This window comes from Elephas maximus, chromosome 22 (assembly GCF_024166365.1).
Source record: "Elephas maximus indicus isolate mEleMax1 chromosome 22, mEleMax1 primary haplotype, whole genome shotgun sequence".
NCBI lineage: Eukaryota > Metazoa > Chordata > Mammalia > Proboscidea > Elephantidae > Elephas > Elephas maximus.
Genome location: NC_064840.1, coordinates 35,173,108 through 35,192,059, shown reverse-complemented (window position 1 = coordinate 35,192,059; position 18,952 = coordinate 35,173,108). Strand labels below are relative to the sequence as shown.

Here is an 18,952-nt window from a genome sequence, read left to right as displayed (position 1 = left end):
CAGGTGGGTTGCGACCAATTGATGCATCTTAGATGGCTGCTTGCAAGCTTTTAAGACCCCAGGACAGAATAGAGAATGTGCAAAGTGGGATGCAGAACATTTTCTTAGTAAACTTTGTTAATGCCAGTTGACCTAGATGTTTCCTGAAACCATGGTCCCCAGACCCCAGCCCCAACTAGTCTTTCCCTCAAAGTGTTTGGTTGTGTTTGGGAAACTTCTTAGCTTTTGATTCAGTCCAGTTGTGCTGACTTCCCCTATATTGTGTGTTGTCTTTCCCTTCACGTAAGATGATTCTTGTCAACAGTTAGTGAATTCCTGTCGCCCTCCTTCTCCACCCTCCTGTCAAAGAATGTTTCCTTCTGTGTTTAAATCTTTTCTTGAGTTCTTTATAATAGTGGTCTCATACAATATTTGTCCTATTGTAACTGACTGATTTCACTCAGCATAGTGCCGTGCAGATTCATCTATGTTGTGAGATGTTTCGTGGATTCATGATTGTTCTTTGTCATTTCATAGTATTCCATTGTGTGTGTGTACCATAGTTTGTTTATCCATCCGTCCGTTGATGGGCACATAGGTTATTTCCATCTTTTTGGTATTGTGAACAATGCTGCGGTGAACATGGGTGTGCATGTATCTATTCATGTGATGGCTCTTATTTCTCTATGATATATTCCAAGGAGTGGGATTGCTGAATTGTATGGTATTTGTATTTCTAGCTTTTTAAGGAAGGGCCAAATCGATTTCCAAAGTGGCTGTACCATTTTACATTCCCACCAGCAGTGTATAAGTATACCATTCTCTTCACAACCTCTCCAACATTTATTATTTTGTGTTTTTTGGATTAGTATCAGCCTTGTTGGGATGAGATTGTATCTTATTGTAGTTTTGATTTGCATTTCTCTAATGGCTAATGATCATGAGCATTTCCTCATGTGTCTGTTAGCCACCTGAATGTCTTCTTTGATGAGGTGCCTGTTCATATTCTTTGTCTGTGTTTTAGTTGGGTTATTTGTCTTTTGTCGTTGAAGTGTCGCAGCATCTTGTATATTTTTGAGCTTAGACCCTTATCAGATATGTCATAGCCAGAATTTTTTCCCAGTCTGTAGGTTCTCTTTTTACTCTTTTGGTGAAGTCTTTGAATGAGCATAAGTGTTTGATTTTTAGGAGCTCCCAGTTATCTAATTTCTCTTCTGGTGTTTGTGCATTGTTAGTTACGGTTTGTGTTCTGTTTATGGCATGTGTTAGGACTCCTAGCATTGTCCCTATTTTTTCTTCCATGATCTTTATCATTTTAGATTTTATATTTAGGTCTTTGTGTATGGTGTGACGTATGGGTCTTGTTTCATATTTTTGCAGATGATTATCCAGTTATGCCAACACCATTTGTTAAACATACTGCCTTTTCCCCATTTAAAGGACCTTGGGCCTTTGTCAAATATCAGCTCCTCATAGGTGGATGAACTTTACATCTGAATTCTCTATTCTGTTCTATTTGTCTAAGTATCTGTTGTTCAGTCAGTACCAGGCTGTTTTGACTCCTGTGGCAGTATAATAGTTTCTAAAATCAGAAGAAAGTTGCGGCCTCCAACTTTCTTCTTCAGTAATGCTTTACTTATCTGGGGCCTCTTCCCTCTGCATATGAAGTTGGTGATTTGTTTCTCCATCTAGTTAAAAAATGCTTTTGGAGTTTGGATCAGGATTGCATTGTATCTGTAGATTGCTTTGGGTAGAATTAACATTTTCACAATGTTGAGTCTCCCTATCCATGAGCATGGTATGTTTTTCCACTTACCTAGGTCTCTTGGTTTTTTGCAGCAGTGTTTTGTAGTTTTCTTTGTATAAGTCTTTTACGTCTCTGGATAAATTTATTCTTAAGTACTTTATCTTCTTGGGGGCTATTGTAAATGTTATTGATTTGGCGATTTCCCTTTCCAACTTCTCTTTTTTGGTGTAGAGGAAACCCACTGATTTTTGTATGTTTATCTTGTATCTTGATACTTTGCTGAAGTCTTCTGTTAGTTTCAGTAATTGTCTTGTAGATTCTTTGGGGTTTTCTGTGTAGAAGATATGTCATCTGCAGAGAAACTTTTACTTCTTCCTTAGCAATTTGGATGCCATTTAGTTCTTTTTCTTGCGTTATTGCTCTAGCTAGAACTTCCAGCATATAATTTTGAATAAAAGTGGTGAAAAAGGGCGTCCTTGTCTAGTTCCTATTCTTGGGGAATGGTTTCAGACGTATTGATGCTTTTCAGTATTTTTATTCCTGTAATGGAAACCCTGGTGGCATAGTGGTTAAGTGCTGTGGCCGCTAACCAAAAGGTCAGCAGTTCAGATCCACCAGGCGCTCCTTGGAAACTCTATGGGTCAGTTCTACTCTGTCCTGTAGGGTTGCTATGAGTCGGAATCGACAGCAACAGTTTGGTATTTTGGTTTTTGGAATGCCATTCTAACAAATTATTCTTTTTTTCAATTATTTCAGTCAGGGAAAGTGGACATAAAAAACAAGAAATGATATCCCGCAGGAAGAACACATCCACCATCATGGTAATGGTGAGCTTCTCATATGTGAATGCTGGCCATCCAAATAGAGACCTGGGGATGGAATAAGTTAGGAATTCAGCACAATTGCCTTATTGTAATTAAAGTTTGGGTAAAGTTCTGTCCTTGCAGTAAGGTTTGGTTTATTTGAATTTAGGGAAGAGACGAGCCTGTGCTCAAAACTATAACCTAAGGTCTTATAAAAGGACAATTGCATAGCGTGTCTCATATATATAGTCTTTGAAACAATGAATTCTTCAAAATTAATCAGGCAGTCCTGCGGTTAGGATGCTATAAAAAGAGTCAATCTCTGTGCACTCAGAAGAGTAACACACCACACATATGTAATAAACGTTGGGAAGATTGTAACTTGAGTCCTTTAATGAATAATTATTCTAGAATTTATACATAGAGAAATGTATGAATAAATATATGTGAATAAATGTTTAACAATCCTTCATGTTCTTCCCAAAGCAGAGATCTCTCACTGAAGAGAATCCCTTTGAATGTAATTTTTTGGGAGAAGATTTTACCAACAATGTCACCTTGACTCAACATTTGTTAACTTACACGGGAAAGAAACATGATGTCACCAAAGAATTCGGAAAATCCCTTAGTAACAAGTCATTCTTTAATCAACATAAGCAAATTCATACTAGAAGTAAACCATATGACTGTCATCTATGTGGCAAAGCCTTCATTCAAAGCTCTGACCTTATACAACACATTAGAACTCACACAGGAGAGAAACCATATGATTGCCATATGTGTGGGAAAACCTTCAGTACAAGATCTAACCTTAAAAAACATGAGAGAATTCACACTGGAGAGAAACCGTATGTTTGTCAACTCTGTGGGAAAGCCTTTAGTCAATGTTATGAACTTAGAAGTCATGAGAAAACACACACTGGAGAGAAACCATATGAATGCAGTGTATGTGGGAAAGCCTTTATTCAAAAGTCTTGCCTTACCCAACACAATAGAACTCACACTGGGGAGAAACCATATGATTGTCATATATGTGGAAAAACCTTCAGTACAAAATCTAATCTTAGAAAACATGAGAGAATTCACACTGGAGAGAAACCATATGTTTGTCAACTGTGTGGGAAAGCCTTTAGTCAGAGCTATGAACTTAAAAGTCATGAGAAAACACATACTGGGGAGAAACCATATGAATGCCATATATGTGGGAAAGTCTTTATTCAAAAGTCTTGCCTTACACAACACAATAGAACTCACACTGGGGAGAAACCATATGAATGTCATCTCTGTGGGAAAGCCTTCATGAACTGTTCTAACTTGAGACGACATGAGAGAAGCCACACTGGAGAGAAACCATATGGATGTCAACTATGTGGGAAAGCCTTTAGTCAGTGTTCTGAACTTAGAGATCATGAGAAAACTCATACTGGAGAGAAACCATTTCAGTGTAATGTCTGTGGGAAAACCTTCAGTAGAAGTTCTAACCTGAGACTTCATGAGAGAATTCATACTGGAGAGAAACCATATGAATGCCATGTATGTGGGAAAGCCTTCACTAGGAGCTCTAACATGAGACTACATGAGAATTCACATTTGAGAGAAACCATGTTTGTCAACTATGTAGAAAGTCTTTAGTCAATGTTCTGACCTTAGAAATCATGACAAAACACACAGGAGAAAAACATATGAATGCCATATATGTGGGAAAGTCTTTGTTCAAAAGTCTTGTCTTACACAACACAACAGAACTCACACTGGGGAGAAACCTTATGAATGTCATCCCTGTGGGAAAGCCTTTATGAATTGCTCTAACTGGAGACAACATGAGAGAAGTCACATGGAAGAGAAACCATATGGATATCAACTATTTGGAAAAGCCTTTAATCAGTGTTCTGAACTTAAAGATCCAGAGAAAACTTGGACTGAAGAGAAACCATTTCAATGTAATATATGTGAGAGAACCTTCAGTAGAAGTTCTAACCGGAGACTTCATGAGAGAATTCATACTGGAAAGAAACTATATGAATGCCATGTATGTGGGAATGCCTTCTCTGGGAGTTCTAATGTGAGGCTACATGAGAATTCACACTTGAGAGAAACCATGTTTGTCAGCTGTGTGGAAAGTCTTTAGTCAATGTTCTGACCTTAGAAATCATGAGCAAACACACAGGAGAGAAACCATATGAGTGCCATGTATGTGGGAAAACTTTCATTTATTGTTTTGATTTTAGACGTGCAAGCACTCATATATGTAATGATTGTGAAAGAGACTTCCTCCTTAGTTGTAACATTTAAACACTCCATAGGAATCACACATTGAAGAAGCACTATGTATGTAATTGACATAGAGTCTTAGTCATCCTTACTACTTCAATCTAAGCAGATCCATACTGGACAGAATCCATATGAATATCATATATGTGGCAAATGCTTTAGTGAGCGGTCTGACCTTATTTGACATAAGAAGACTCACAAGAGAAATTTAATAAATGTGATAGTCTTAAGTCACAGTTCTTACTATTAAACCAGAACTCACAAGTGAGAAAAATTCTGTTGTATTCAACGTGGAAATATCTTCTTATATATATTGATCCTTTAAACAAAGTGAATAAACTCCACAGGAGATAAACTCGTCTGTAAATCACTGTATACTATTACTCAGCCATCCACCAGCCTTGGTGTGCATAGGAAAACTCAGTGTAGGAGTAATGGCTTTTTATGGATTGAGTTGTGTCCCTAAAAAAGATATGTTGAAGTCCTAATTTCTGTACCAGTGAATGTGATTTTGTTTGAAAATAGTTTTTCTTTTGTTATCAATTAATGAGATCATACCAGAGTAGGATGTCTCATGATTGCTTTTAAGTGGTGCCTTATAAAAGGGAAGAACAGACATGGAGAGCCTCAGCAGGGGAAGACAGGTGCCATGTGAAGATACATCTACAAGCCAAAGGACACCACTACAAAACACCAGAAGGTGGAGGAAACAAGGAAAGATCTTACAGCAGACAGAGAGAACATGGTTTTCTTAGTCATCTAGTGTTGCTATAACAGAATTACAACAAGTGGATGGTTACAAGTCCAAATTCAGGGCGTTGGCTCCAGGGGAAGGCTTTCTCGGTTGGCTCTGAAGGAACATCCTTGTCCTCAATCTTCTCAGGTGCAGGAACCCCATGTCCAAAGGACATGCCCTGCTCCTGGTGCTGCTTTCTTGGTGGAATGAGGTCCCCAACTCCTTGCTTGCTTCTCTTTCCTTTTGTCTCTTGAGAGATAAAAGGTGGTGCAGGCCACACCCCAGGGAAACTCCCTTTACCTTGGATCAGGGAGTTGACCTGAGTAAGGGCGGTGGTACAATCCAACCCTAATCCTGTCAACATAAAATTACAATCACAAAATGGAAGACAAACAGATAACACTGAGAATCATGGCCTAACCAAGTTGGTACATTTGGCGGGGGGGGAGCATAATTCAATCTATGACATTCTGCCCTTTGCCCCCCCATCACATTCTTGTAACATACAAAACATATTCATCCCATCATAGCATAGCAAAAGTCTTAAGTCCAAGTCCAAAATTCAAAAAATCCTCTTCATCCGTGAAATCTAGAACACAAGTTATCTGCTTACAAAGGTACATGGCAGAAAAGGCACAAGCTAGAGATTTCCATTACAAATGGGAGAAACTGGAGTGGAAGAAGGCATAACAGGCACCAAGCAAGTTAGCAGAACACATTACATTAGCCCTCAAAGCTTTGAAAATAATCCTTAGTTCTCTGAGACAATTTACACAATAGCCCTTCCCTCCAGCCTGTAAGTATTGGCCACACTCCCCGGATTCTAAGTGGAGGCCCCTTGGCTCTGGGCCTCAGCTCCATCTTCCAGGCCCACTGGGACAGCAACTCTGCTCCCTCAGCTTTAGGTGCACCATTCTAGTCCATCCGAGTGGCAGCTCCACCCTTAGAAACACCAGAGGCCATGGCTCCACCTTTTGAAACCCCTGAAGTCATGGCCATACCTTTGGAGACTGAGGCAGCTCGGTTTCTTGTGTTCCTTGTCTCTTCAGCTTCTGTTTCCTGGTTTCTTGGCCTCTCAGCTCCTTGGGCCTCAAACCCGCATCTGCCCTGCTGGAGCAAGTGTTCCAAAGCTCTGCTGATAAGTGCCCAGAGGCACCCCACTCCGCCAGGAAGCCTCCTGCACACAGGCACTCAGCTTTCTGACTCCATGGGTTAGCAAGCCTAGCTCCACCAGTAAGTACCTGGAGGCACCCCACTCTACCAGGAAGCCCCCTGCACACAGGCAGTCAGCGCCCTCCCTCTGTGGGTTGGCTCCAGCACTGTCTCCTGCTGGTCTACTGGTTCTGCTGCTGCTGGTTCTCTGCTGTTGCTGGTTCACTGCTGCTGCAGGTTCTCTGCTGCGCTGGTCCTCTGCCACTGTCTCAACTCTATCCATTCACAGTTTCAAAACTGCTTCCACATTTTAGATATCTGTTAAAGCAGCACCCCACTCCTGGTACCAAATTCTCTTTGTCATCTAGTGCTGCTGTAACAGAATTACCACAAGTGGATGGCTTTAACAAAGAGAAACTTATTTTTTCACTGTCTAGTAGGTTACAAGTCCAAATTCAGGGTGTTGGCTCCAGGGGAAGGCATTCTCGGTCAGCTCTGGAGAAAGGTCCTTGTCCTCAATCTTCCCATGGTCAAGGAGCTTCTCAGGCACAGGGACTTTATGTACAAAGGATATACTCTGCTCCTGGTGCTGCTTTCTTGGTGGTATGAGGTCCCCACCTCTCTGCTTCCCATTTTATCTCTTGAGAGATAAAAGGTGGTACAGGCCACACCCCAGGGAAACTCCCTTTACCTTGGATCAGGGAGGTGACCTGAGTAAAGGTGGTGTTACAATCCCACCCTAATCCTCTTAATGTAAAATTACAATCACAAAATGGAGGACAACCACACAACACTGGGAATCATGGCCTAACCAAGTTGATACACTTCTATTCTTTAAAAGTCACCCACTTTGTGGTATTTTGTTACAGCTGCTCTAGGAAAGTAAGACACCACAAAAACGGGAAGATAGAAAAGTGTTTACTAGGAGGACAAAGTCTTTTAAGGAATACCAGATAATTCACGGTGGAGAAGTTTTTAATGAAAAAGCATGAGAAGTCATTTTATTGGTAGAGCAACTTTTTAGTTGAGTCAATTCTGAGTCACAGTGACCCCACAGGACACAGTAGAACTTCCATTCTCACATCAAGTAGAAATTCCAAAAATCAAAGTGGAAGAAAAAAAAAAATAAGTGAATTTCATATCAGAAGACTCAGACTGGAAAGAAAAATCTAAACCCTTGAGAACAAAATTTAGCAAAGGATTCAATTTTTGCAAAAGACCTTTTGAAAATATGTGGAACAACAATGTGAAGGATTGTGAAGTGATCTGGGCATATCAAATGTAGAATTTTGTAAGAAGTGCTGTGAAACGATATTATACTCAATAGATTAGTACTTGCACATGTGTAAACAGTAGAAATTGGTGAAAAATCTATCGGTCAGGTTCCAGGTTTTTATCCCATTAAAAGACATAGATTTGGGCTAATCAAAATTTTGTTGTAAACTGAAGCATATAGAACACAAAATTGTGTTTCTTAACATTTTAGAGCTATATATGTACATGGTAAAGGAAAGCAAATGTTGATAAATAAAAACATACTTTATCAGGAAATTCTGATTGTACATAAATTCTACTTTTAAAAATCCATTTAATATTGCCTTCAAAGTTTAAAAAGGAGTTACAAAAATGTCTTTAACTTCTTAAAAACTCTGGATGATTATGGGTACATTGGTGAGAAAATTCCCCAGGATGAGGACATGGAAGAACAAGATGTGGGCAATGTCCCATTTTCAGAATGCCTTTTGCAGTAAAGCCTGCGAAAGCTGGAACCTGTGTAAGGCAGAAACCTTTCAGAGAAGGAAAACTCACTGGATGTTTATGAGGTATGGTTCTTAATAGCAATAGAAAAGTGGTAAGATTGCACCGTGTCAAAGATGGAAAACTGTCGAGACCTGGAAAAACAGGGCAGTCCTGTCGAGTTCCAGCTTTCACGGGTTTCACTTTATATTTATATTAATGTATCTAGCCACAAAGCACTGCCCCTCCTAGCAACACTGCTAGTCAAAACAGCAATTGCTTGCCAAAACAGAGAGGAGAAAGAACCCATGAGAACTGGACCTTGTTTATATTTCCCAGAAAATGGTGAGTTTCCAAACTACCAATCAGGAGTGACTGAGTCCTTTCCATACACATGCAGAAGTCTAGGAGGGAAAATTGTGGAGCTCATACCTTTGGCAAGATGACAAGAGAAGTCCTGTTACTTGTTACTCATTTGGAAGTGATTAATATCCCTGTTTCACACATGGGAAAACAGAATCTAGATGGTTATAACTAATTTAACATCTTTTTTCTGAGGGATTATGCAGTGCCCGCCTCCATTTCTAACTTTATTCTTGAGCTTTTGTTTGCAATATTTTATAATGATATATCTTCATGTTCATTAATTTTGCCTTCTGTTTGTAAAGTCTGTTAAACTTATCTATTAAGTTCACCCATGGACTATAGTTTGCCATAGTGCAATAGTACTTCTCCATCTATTAATACATTTCTTATAATTTCCTCTATTTTATGTAAAATACTTATAATTCTAAATTCCTTGTAAGTTCAACCTCAAGATATATGTGGCTCTGTTTGTTGTATCTCTTTTTTTCACTTTATTATTTGTAACATTTCTTGTTGTCTTACATCCCCATACATACCCATTGCTCTTGAGTCGATTACAACTCATAGCAACTCTATGGGACAGGGTAGAGCAGCTCCATAGGGTTTCCAGGGAGTGGCTGGTGAATTTGAAGTGCCAACCTTTTGGTTAGCAGCTGAGCTCTTAACCACTGTGCCACCAGGGCTATTTTGTATATATTCTACTTTTTATCGTATGATAAGTAGCCATTTAACACATAGGAAGAGACTGAAACTGATCTTTTCCCCAGAGAGTTTGGATATTCTCTCTCTGGAAGATAGAGGGAAGGAATCATCATTTATTTTCAATCAAGAATTGAACTGTACTCTGGGTGGGTTGCAGTTTTGATTACAATGAGTCTAACCCTCATACCTTTAAGATCAATCTTCTGGATTTATTTCAGGCATCTTTCTACAGTTGGACATTTTCTCCAAAAAACCATGGGATTGCCAGAGATACTACACTGCCTTCCTTTTCTAGCTTTCAGGTGGCGGAAAGCAGCCATGTATTTAGGGATTCTGTAGATTTCAGTCTTTACACATTCAGTCCACATGCTTGTTTTTATTCCCTGGTAGTGTCTGTCTGTTTCCCCAGACGAATGTCTGATGATCTGTCTTCTCCTAATAATGGTTATTTACTTTCTGGAATCTTAGTGCATGTATTTTCTCAGATATTTAAAACTACACTGTTTTTCTCTGATATGAAATGATTTTTCCTTTTAATTGCATATATTAAAGAAAATAACCCACAAAGGATGTTTTGACGATATTCTTTATTTTTCACGTAATAAACTTTTTCAGACTTAAGGGAGAATTTAAGGGACTTAATTTAATGGGAAAGATCTTTCTGCATTTACATTTGAATTATTTTCTTTCAGATAAACTTCAAAATTCTGGGAAAAATACATAACAAAACATTTGCCATTTTAACAACTCTGTGTACAATTTCATGACATTAATTCCCCATGCTGTGTACCCATCACCACTATCCATTTCCAAAGTGTTTTTTTTTTTTTAACACCTTTGTTTCAAATGGTTAATGCACTCGGTTGTTAACTGAAAGTTTGGAGATTCACATGCACCCAGAGGCTCCTTAGGAGAAAGGACTGGTGCTCTACTTCTGAAAAATCAGCCATTGAAAACCCTGTGGAATACAGGACTACTCTGACACAAATGAAATCACCATAAATCAGACCAACTTAAGAGCAACTGACAACTCGTAACAAACTCAGTGCTACTTAAGCAGTAACTCCCATGTTTGCCTTTATTCCCCTGGTTGCATTAACAAACTTTGTTCTCTATGTATTTGTCTTTTCTAGATAATTCATATAAAGGGGATCATACAATATGTCTTGTTTTGTATCAGATTTAACTCAGCATGATGTTTTCAGGGCTCATTGATGTGGTAGCGTTTATCAGAACACCCTTTCTCTTTATGGCTGAATAGTACTTCATTGTTTGAATGTACCACATTTTATCCATTTATCTGTTGATGGGCCTTTGGATTGTTTCCACCTTTTGGCTATTGTTAATATTGCTGCTGAGAACATTGGTGTATCAGTATTAAAACATACACTTTTAAATGAATATTTTCTAGTTGTCTTGCCTCTACTTCCTGACAATCCTATTTGAAATCAGAAGATCCAATATTCTGCTTGCACAAAATGTTAGCCTATTTCTCCTCAGTCCAGAAAGGCTACTTCTGTTTTTTGGGGGACTTTATATTCACATCTTACAAATTTTCAAATGCCACAGGAGAGAAATCACTATAAATGTGGCACTCATCATTGTACTTTCCTTAGATATTGTACTCAAATCAAGTCCTGTCTATACTGGTTGCATTTCAATGCCTTAAAATAGTTGGTGATGGTTAAGGTTTTGTGTCAACTGGCTAGGCTATGATTCTCAGTGGTTTGGCAGACGTTGAACTGATTGCTCTCCCATAATGTAATAAATGTAATCACCTCCGTGATGAGATATGCAATGAGCAGCCAGTAGAAAAGGGAGTTTCATTGGGGGTGTGATCTGCCCCCAGTATATAAACGGATGTTCCAGCAAGGCTCCCTCTTGCTCTGGATCCTGCATTGATTCATCATCTGACCTCCAGTTCTTGGGATGTGAGTTGGAATCCTGCCGCCTGACTTGCCCGTAAGGGTTCATCACCCTTGCAGCCATGTGAGTCGAGAAGCCTCCAGCCTGACAGCTGACATTGATTTTTGGGACTTGCCAGCCTCCACAACTTGAATTAAATCTCTGTATGTCATTGGTTTTGCTCCTCTAGAGAATCCAGCCTAAGACAGTTCTGACAATTTTATTCAGATTTTATTGTCACTTGGTGGACCTGTCCAATAAAAAACTACTCAGTCATGGTCTTAGTTGTCTAGTACTGCTATAACAGAAATACCACAAGTAGGTGGCTACAATAAGTTTGTTCTCTAATAGCTGAGTAGGCTAGAAGTGTGAACTCAGGGTGCCAGCTCCAGGGGAGGGTGTCTTAGTTAGTTACTGCTTCTATAACAAATACCACAAGTGGAAAGCTTTAACAAAGAGAAGTGTATTTTTTCACAGTAAAGTAGGCTAAAAGTCCAAATTCACAGCAACACCTCCAGGGGAAGGCTTTCTCTCTAGATCTCATCAATCTTCCCCTGGACTAGGAGCTTCTCCACACAGAGACCCCGGGTCCAAAGGACGTGCTCTGCTCCCAGCACTGCTTTTATGGTGGTATGAGGTCCCCAACTCTCTGCTTCCCTTTTATCTCTTGTAAGATAAAAGGTAGTGCAGGCCACACCCCAGGGAAACTACATTGAATCGGGGTTGTGATCTTAGTAAGGGTGTTAAAAACCCACCCTAATCCTTTTTAACATAAAATTACAATCACAAAATGGAGGACAACCACACAATACTGGGAATCATGGCCTAACCAAGCTGACACATTTTGGGGGGACACAATCCATGACAGAAGGCTTTCTCTGTCACTTCTGGAGGAAGGTCTTTGTCAATCTTGCCCTGGTATAGGAGTTTCTTAGCACAGGGATCTTGGGTCCAAAAGATGCACTGCTGGCACTACTTTCTTGGTGGTATGAGGTTACCATGTCTCTGCTCACTTCTGCATCTCCAGAGTTCGACATAAGACACAACCTGCTGCCTCTAATCCTGCCTCATCAACGTCATAGAGGTATTGTTTACAACTCAGGAAAATCACATCAGGTGATAAAATGGTGGACAATCACAATTTACTGGGAATCATGGCTTAGCCAAGTTGACACATAATTTGAGGGGACACAATTCAATCCATGACATGGTCATTGTAGAAACTTCAGTCAGTGCGGGTGGCGCAAATGGATGTGTAATTGATAGCCAACGCAGCCGGGACCTGCTTGGCCATTGGCATGCAAGACCTACTCCAGTCCATTAGCAAAGGAATGGCAATTGGTGTGTCTCAACTGGGAACTGTTCAGACCAAGCAGAACCTACCCCCCTCCTGTCCATTGTGCTCCAAGTGCTGGATATGGCTCAAGCCAGTCAAATCTGGCTTACTATCTTACATGCCAAGGAAAAAATGAAATTTGTCCTACTGAGCCTGTATGTCATGATAACCTAAGTAGCCCATAATGTTTGTATGTACTTCTTTGTGAGAGACGGTATAAAATGTTATGCCTCCCTTTGGGGAACTTGATTTGAGGTACACCTCCTTGCTCTTTGCCTGTGTGCTTGTATAAATGCTCTTCCTCCTCACTTCGGTGTGTCATTATTGATGAGAAGCCACACTGCCCAGGACCTGCCTTTGGGTAACGAATTCTGTTGACCCTAGATGGGACCAGCATGGCCTGACTCCTGAGATTGCCTCTGGCAGGAAAGGACAGACCACTTCTCCCACGTGCATGCCGGTAATCTTTCTCCGGGGAAGATACATGTTGGCCATTGAGGTCAGAGCTGACCTCAGACCCCTTGGTGGTGGACTACATGAGGAGAAGAGGGAATGGTGTCAGGTGCCCCAGGAAGAGGAAAAAAACTCCTTTGGTGAGTACAGAAATAAGTCCTATTGTGCAAGAAGTGGATAGACTGTAGATCTGGTAATGCTTAGCCAGTGAAAGGTCAAATATTTTCACTTTAAATAAGCGTTCTGTAGTTTCAGATTTTGGCATCAAAGACCTGAAATCTGGGATGTAATTCAAGTATTCTGGAATGTAGTCTTCTAGGGTGTATTTTAAAGAATTGGTTTTATTTTGCATATGACCCAATGAAAAACTCTAAAATGAGGTGTTTTTTTTTGTAACACCGACTGACTTGAGAATGCATCCTTAAATCATAACACCATACTGCAGTTAGATTTTTTCTGTACTGAAGGAAGAAAGTGGAATGAGAAAATGTATGTTGAACCTTTTATGTCATTGTGGTAAAATAAGAATCAGAATCTGCAGAAAAAATGTAAAATCATGGTTCCAACCAAGATTAAAACCCCTGTTTTGTCTAGTCCTCCAGAAGAGGACCCAGTTTTAACTGGAGGTCATAAACCTCCCCTTTATCCTGTAAAGCCTTCGTCAGCCCCTGAGGCCTCCGGTGCTGAGATGCTTACCCCAATGCATACTCAAAGCAGTGCCTGATTTGGTCTGGGGCCCAGAACCCTCAACAGGGATATACGCATTAAGGCAACCCCCTGCACTAGGTGGAGGAAATCAGACACTGCTCCCAAGCCATTTTTACAGTTGACATGAGGAGAAGGATTTTTTTGCCCTGGCTCCGTACTCATGAGAGCATGGGACTTTGTAAGAGAAAGAATGAAGGGGCTTTCAATGTAAAACGTTTGATTCTTAGTTACTTTACTTGTTACCAGTAATGGCTGAAGAGAAGGTTGTGCTGCAGCTGAGGGGAGGAAAGGCCCACCTGGAGTGGCCTAGGGCAAAAGCCAGGCTAGATAAGCAGGATGATTGGTAAAGGGTGTCTTAGCTACCTAGTGCAGCTATAACAAAAATACCACAAGTGGATGACTTTAACAAAGAGAATTTTTTTTTTTTTCTCACAATCTAGAAGTCCAAATTCAGGGCATCAGCTCCAGGGGAAGGGTTTCTGTCTTTGTCGGTTCTAGAGAAAGGTCCTTCTCAACAACCTTCCCCTGGACAGCTTCTCTGCACAGGAACACTTGGTCCAAAGGACACGCTCTCCTCCCAGTGCTTCTTTGTTAGTGGTATGAGGTCTCCACTCTCTGCTCACTCCTTTCTTTTATATCTCAAAAGAAATTGGCTTAAGACACTATCTAATCTTGTAGATCTCACCAGTATAACTGCCACTAATCCATTTCATTACATCATAGTGATACCCAAAACCAATACCAAACCCACTGCCATTGAGTCGATTCCGACTCAAAGCGACCCTATAGGACAGAGTAGAACTGCCCCATAGAGTTTCCAAGGAGCACCTGGTGGATTTGAACTGCCAACCTTTTGGTTAGCAGCCATAGCACTTACCCACTATGCCACCAGGGTTTCCATCATAGTGGTAGGACTTAAAACGTAGGGAAATCACATCAGATGACAAAGTGATAGACCATCATACAATACTGGGAGTCATGACCTAACCAAGTGGACAGATATTTTGGGGGGACACAATTCAATCTATGACAGAGGGCCAGGGTCTTCTGGTTCAACTGGGCCAGAGACTTAACACCATATGCATATAAAAGGGGAGATAGTCAAGTGGAGAAGACTAAATAGGAATGTTGTAAAACAATTATGTGTTTAGGATTATGTGTTTATCTGAATGTATTAGGGGTGGTGAATGTTTCTCCTACCTGTGTTGTAAGGCAGACCTAAATGTAAGGTAGTAATGACTTGGGTTTGGCATATAACTCTGCCTTCAGCTAATGCTTAAAATTGGATATGCTAAAAGGTGAACTAGGATTTGCCCAAGAGAAACGCAGGCTTTTTGTTTCAAGCAAGTAGCCTTGTGTATAGAGCGGGGCTTAGGTAAAAAACCTGAACCCCACCCAGATTTGCATTTGAAAAGATGTTCATAACCACCCAGAACTGCTAAGAGAATGGAAGATTTGCATTTGAAGGAAGAATTTACAGGAAAAAAAAAATGGCTGTTGCGCTTTTTTTGAATTTTGAGCAAGAGATTTACTGTTAGATGCATTGAGGCAGGAAAAGTCAGTGTCCCTCAGAAAGAGTACCCTTCCAGAACTGGAAGATAAGGGAGCTGGTGAGTAGACAGCTTGGTCTACTCACTTGTGGTGACCATCTGGGTCTACTAATGAGTGAAAGAGGGGGAAGTGCAGCAATGAAGAGATGGGCTGAGTTTGGACTTGTTCCATCAGCACCCGTTAATTCAGCCCTTCGGAACTAGGGAAAAACCAGTGCACATGGTGTGAAACGAGAAGGGCATTGGAGAAGAGTATGTCCTAAGAGATGAAGGGCCCTGAAGGAACCCGAAAAGGTTATGATATGACAAGTGGGAGAGTTGGACTGAGGGGGACCAGGGGCCAATCTTATTCCAGTTTTCCCTGAGGAGTCCCCGGTTATAGTAAAAGTTGGGGGAGAAATGATTGACTTTTTTTGAACACGGAGGCCATCTGGTCAGTTATTAACAATCTGAAGGGATCCTTATCAAAGAAATCAATATCAGTGGTGGGAGTTATGGAAAGAAAGGTTACTGAGAATTTTATCCTACCCACAGAGTGTTTGGATTACTTGCTTCCATGGGAAGTGATAATGGACCTCACTCTGTAGCTGATGTAACCCAAATAGATGCACGTTTGCTGGATGTCAAATGACAACTACATGCAGCCTGGAGACCACAATCCAGTAGAAAGGTCGAAAGAGTAAATCATACATTTAAAAGACACGTAGCAAAGGTGTGTCAAGAAGCAAAATGAAAGTGAATATAGGCTCTCCCTATAGCCTTGCCTAGGGTTAGGGCAGCTCCCAGAAGCAAGCTCAAATTAAGCCCTATTGAGCTTGTCTATGGAAGCCTCTCCTGAAAAATCACAGGCTGATGAATAAACCAAACCCACCGCCATCAAGTCGATTCCGACTCATTTTGACCCTATAGGACAGAGTAGAACTGGCCCATAGCGTTTCCAAGGAGTGCCTGGCGGATTCGAACTGCTGACCTCTTGGTTAGCAGCCGTAGTACTTAACCACTACGGCACCAGGGTTTAGTGACCTTTTAATTGTATTAGGTGAAAAAAAAAACTATACAAGTGTATTTGCGTTCTTTGCTGTCCTTTATTTTCTCCACAGACACCCTTTCCAGACAAGAACACCCTTCTGAGGTTCACCCATTTCAACCTGGACATTGGGGTCCTGTTGCATGCCTGGAAAGACGAGCCTCTCCAGCCCAAGCAGAAAGGACCCTTCAAGGTGCTTGTCATCACCCAGAGGGCGGTCAAACTGAAAGGAGTCAAACCTTGGATTCATCACAGCTGGCTGAAAGCTGCATCTGCCCCAGACTCCGACTCTACAATGACCGCTCTTCAGGAAAACTGGAACTGTGAGCCATTACAAGACCTGAAGTATCTGTTTAAGGGATTCTGAGTTTTTAGCTTCTAGAGTTTGTTGACTGTGGTTTTTTCCTTCCTGTTCATATTTCACCTGTTTAAGATAGAAGATCTCTTAAACTAGACCCTGTTTTGTGCAAATATGAAGCTGTGGTACCTCACCTCCATTCTTCTCCTGACTTTGCCTCTCACATAGTCTTGGCATAGTAACACTTTAGTCAAATTAGCACAATCAGTAGCAAGTGCGACCAAATGACCAAATGTTGGACTTGTCAATATATCAGAAAGTTACTTGGTTTCATATTCCTAACCAACATAGGTCAAATATGTTTGACTGGCTGACTTCTGGGTTACCTAACTATAATTCGCTAAAGCGTTTGTTTACTATTTTTATTTTCTTTAATTGTAACAAGAATTTTTGTCTGCTGTTCAATATAATTCCCTACTTTGAGGAGCTGTTGACCAATTTAGAAGATGCTCTCCACAACCCAGGGAATGTGGCCGTTGTCAAGCAAGACCTGCTCCTCCTTTCCATTAGCAAACAAAGTGATTGTGTGGTTCAACTGGGAGCTGCTCAGATCAAGCAGAGCCAGCCTCCTCCTGTCCATTGCCCTCAAAGGACTGAGTGTGGCTCAAGCTGGTCAAACTGAGTTTACTAGCCTACATGCCAAGGGAAAAAAAAAGCAATTTGTCTTACTGCGCCTGCGCACCATGATAACCTACGTACTCCATGTTTATATGTACTTCCTTGTGCGAGACGGTATAAAAGGTTCTGCCTCCCTCTGTTTAGAGAGCTTGATTTGGGGTATACACCTCCTTACTCGTTGCCTCCCTCCTCACCTCGGTGTGTCGTTATTGACAAGAAGCTACAGAGAGCAGGACCTGCTTTGGGTAACATAATGATCAGCATATATTTGTGTATTACTGGTTTTACATATGATCATATATTTTGTATGTAGGCCTTTGGAAACTGTGTGTGATCACTCTTTTTATGTGTTCAGGGAGTGTGTAGTTACTGTGGGGGTCAGTGTTTATGATTAGTGAATTTTGAGTGTGGCTATGGAGAAAATGGAAACCCTGGTGGTGTAGTCGTTAAGTGCTATGGCTGCTTACCAAGAAGTTGGCAGTCCAAATCCGCCAGATGTTCCTTGGCAACTCTATGGGGCAGTTCTACTCTGTCCTATGGTGTTGCTATGAGTCGGAATCTACCCGACAGCAGTGGGTTTGGTTTGGTTTATAGACAGAAGCATTGTTTACCAGATATCAGTTCAACATTCAACATCCCTGGAGCTCCAGTGATTCCATCAAATGTCCAATGGTGACCCCAAGGTGCCTGGAAATGTTTGAAGGAGTAGTGGAGTCAATCCTGTGGAATCTGTTAATACTATATATGGGAAGGGACTGGATCTTGACCAGTTGGTGACAAATTCAGGGTCTGAAGGATTAGATTTGGGGCAATGTGTGGTGATTACTGTGGTTCTGTGTGGAAAGGTGATTGAGGGGGTTGGGCAAAGGATTGTTTGGCAGTGTGGGAGCTGAGTTAGGGTTATCTGTAATGGAAATATAGGTTTGCAAATTGAGGGTCCATGGACTCAGATTTGGGTTCTTCTAAAAGTAACTGATTGTGGCTGTGGGGAGCATCACTTGGGGTGCCTCTAAGGAGTTGCTGATGATTGTCTTGTGTCAGTGATTAAAAATCTGAAAGTTTCCATACATCTGTGGTCAACTGATTTTTGACAAAGGTACTAAGTTCAGTCATTGAGGAAAGAAGAGTCCCTTCAATAAATGGTGGTGTGGAAATTGGATTTCCATATGCAGAGGAATGGATCAGGATCCATGCCTCATATCATACACAAAAGAATTCAAAATGGGTCAAGGACCTAAATGTGGAAACTAAAACCATAAATTTCTTAGGAGAAAATATACGGATGTGGCTCTGTGTTTAATGATGGATTATCAGATATAACAATAAAAACATGAACATCAAAAAGGAAAATAAATAAATGGGACATCATAAAAATTAAAGTTAAAAACTTCTGTTCAGGAAAGAAATTCATCAACAGAGTAAAGAGACAACCTACAGATTAGGAAAAAATTTGGGGGAACAGTATGTCCAATAAGGGCCTAATATCCAAAATATATATATTTTA

General features: G+C 40.7%; 1 protein-coding gene across 13 annotated transcripts in view; it reads left to right on the top strand.

Annotated features, from left to right (window-relative positions):
• Window positions 1-18,725, top strand: part of LOC126065979 (zinc finger protein 596-like) — a 63,365-nt gene extending 44,640 nt beyond the window's left edge. For 6 of the 13 annotated variants that reach the window (XM_049866706.1, XM_049866701.1, XM_049866710.1 and 3 more), the window contains 2 exons: window positions 2,483-2,553; window positions 3,016-10,894. In XM_049866706.1, coding sequence (XP_049722663.1) covers window positions 2,483-2,553; window positions 3,016-4,161 — 1,217 coding nt within the window. In that variant the 3' untranslated portion in view covers window positions 4,162-10,894. Of the gene's footprint in view, window positions 1-2,482; window positions 2,554-3,015; window positions 10,895-13,118; window positions 13,328-16,545 lie in introns of those variants that run through there. The other 7 variants (XM_049866703.1, XM_049866713.1, XM_049866702.1 and 4 more) reach the window with 4 other exon arrangements.
• Window positions 18,726-18,952: the final 227 nt, after the last annotated feature.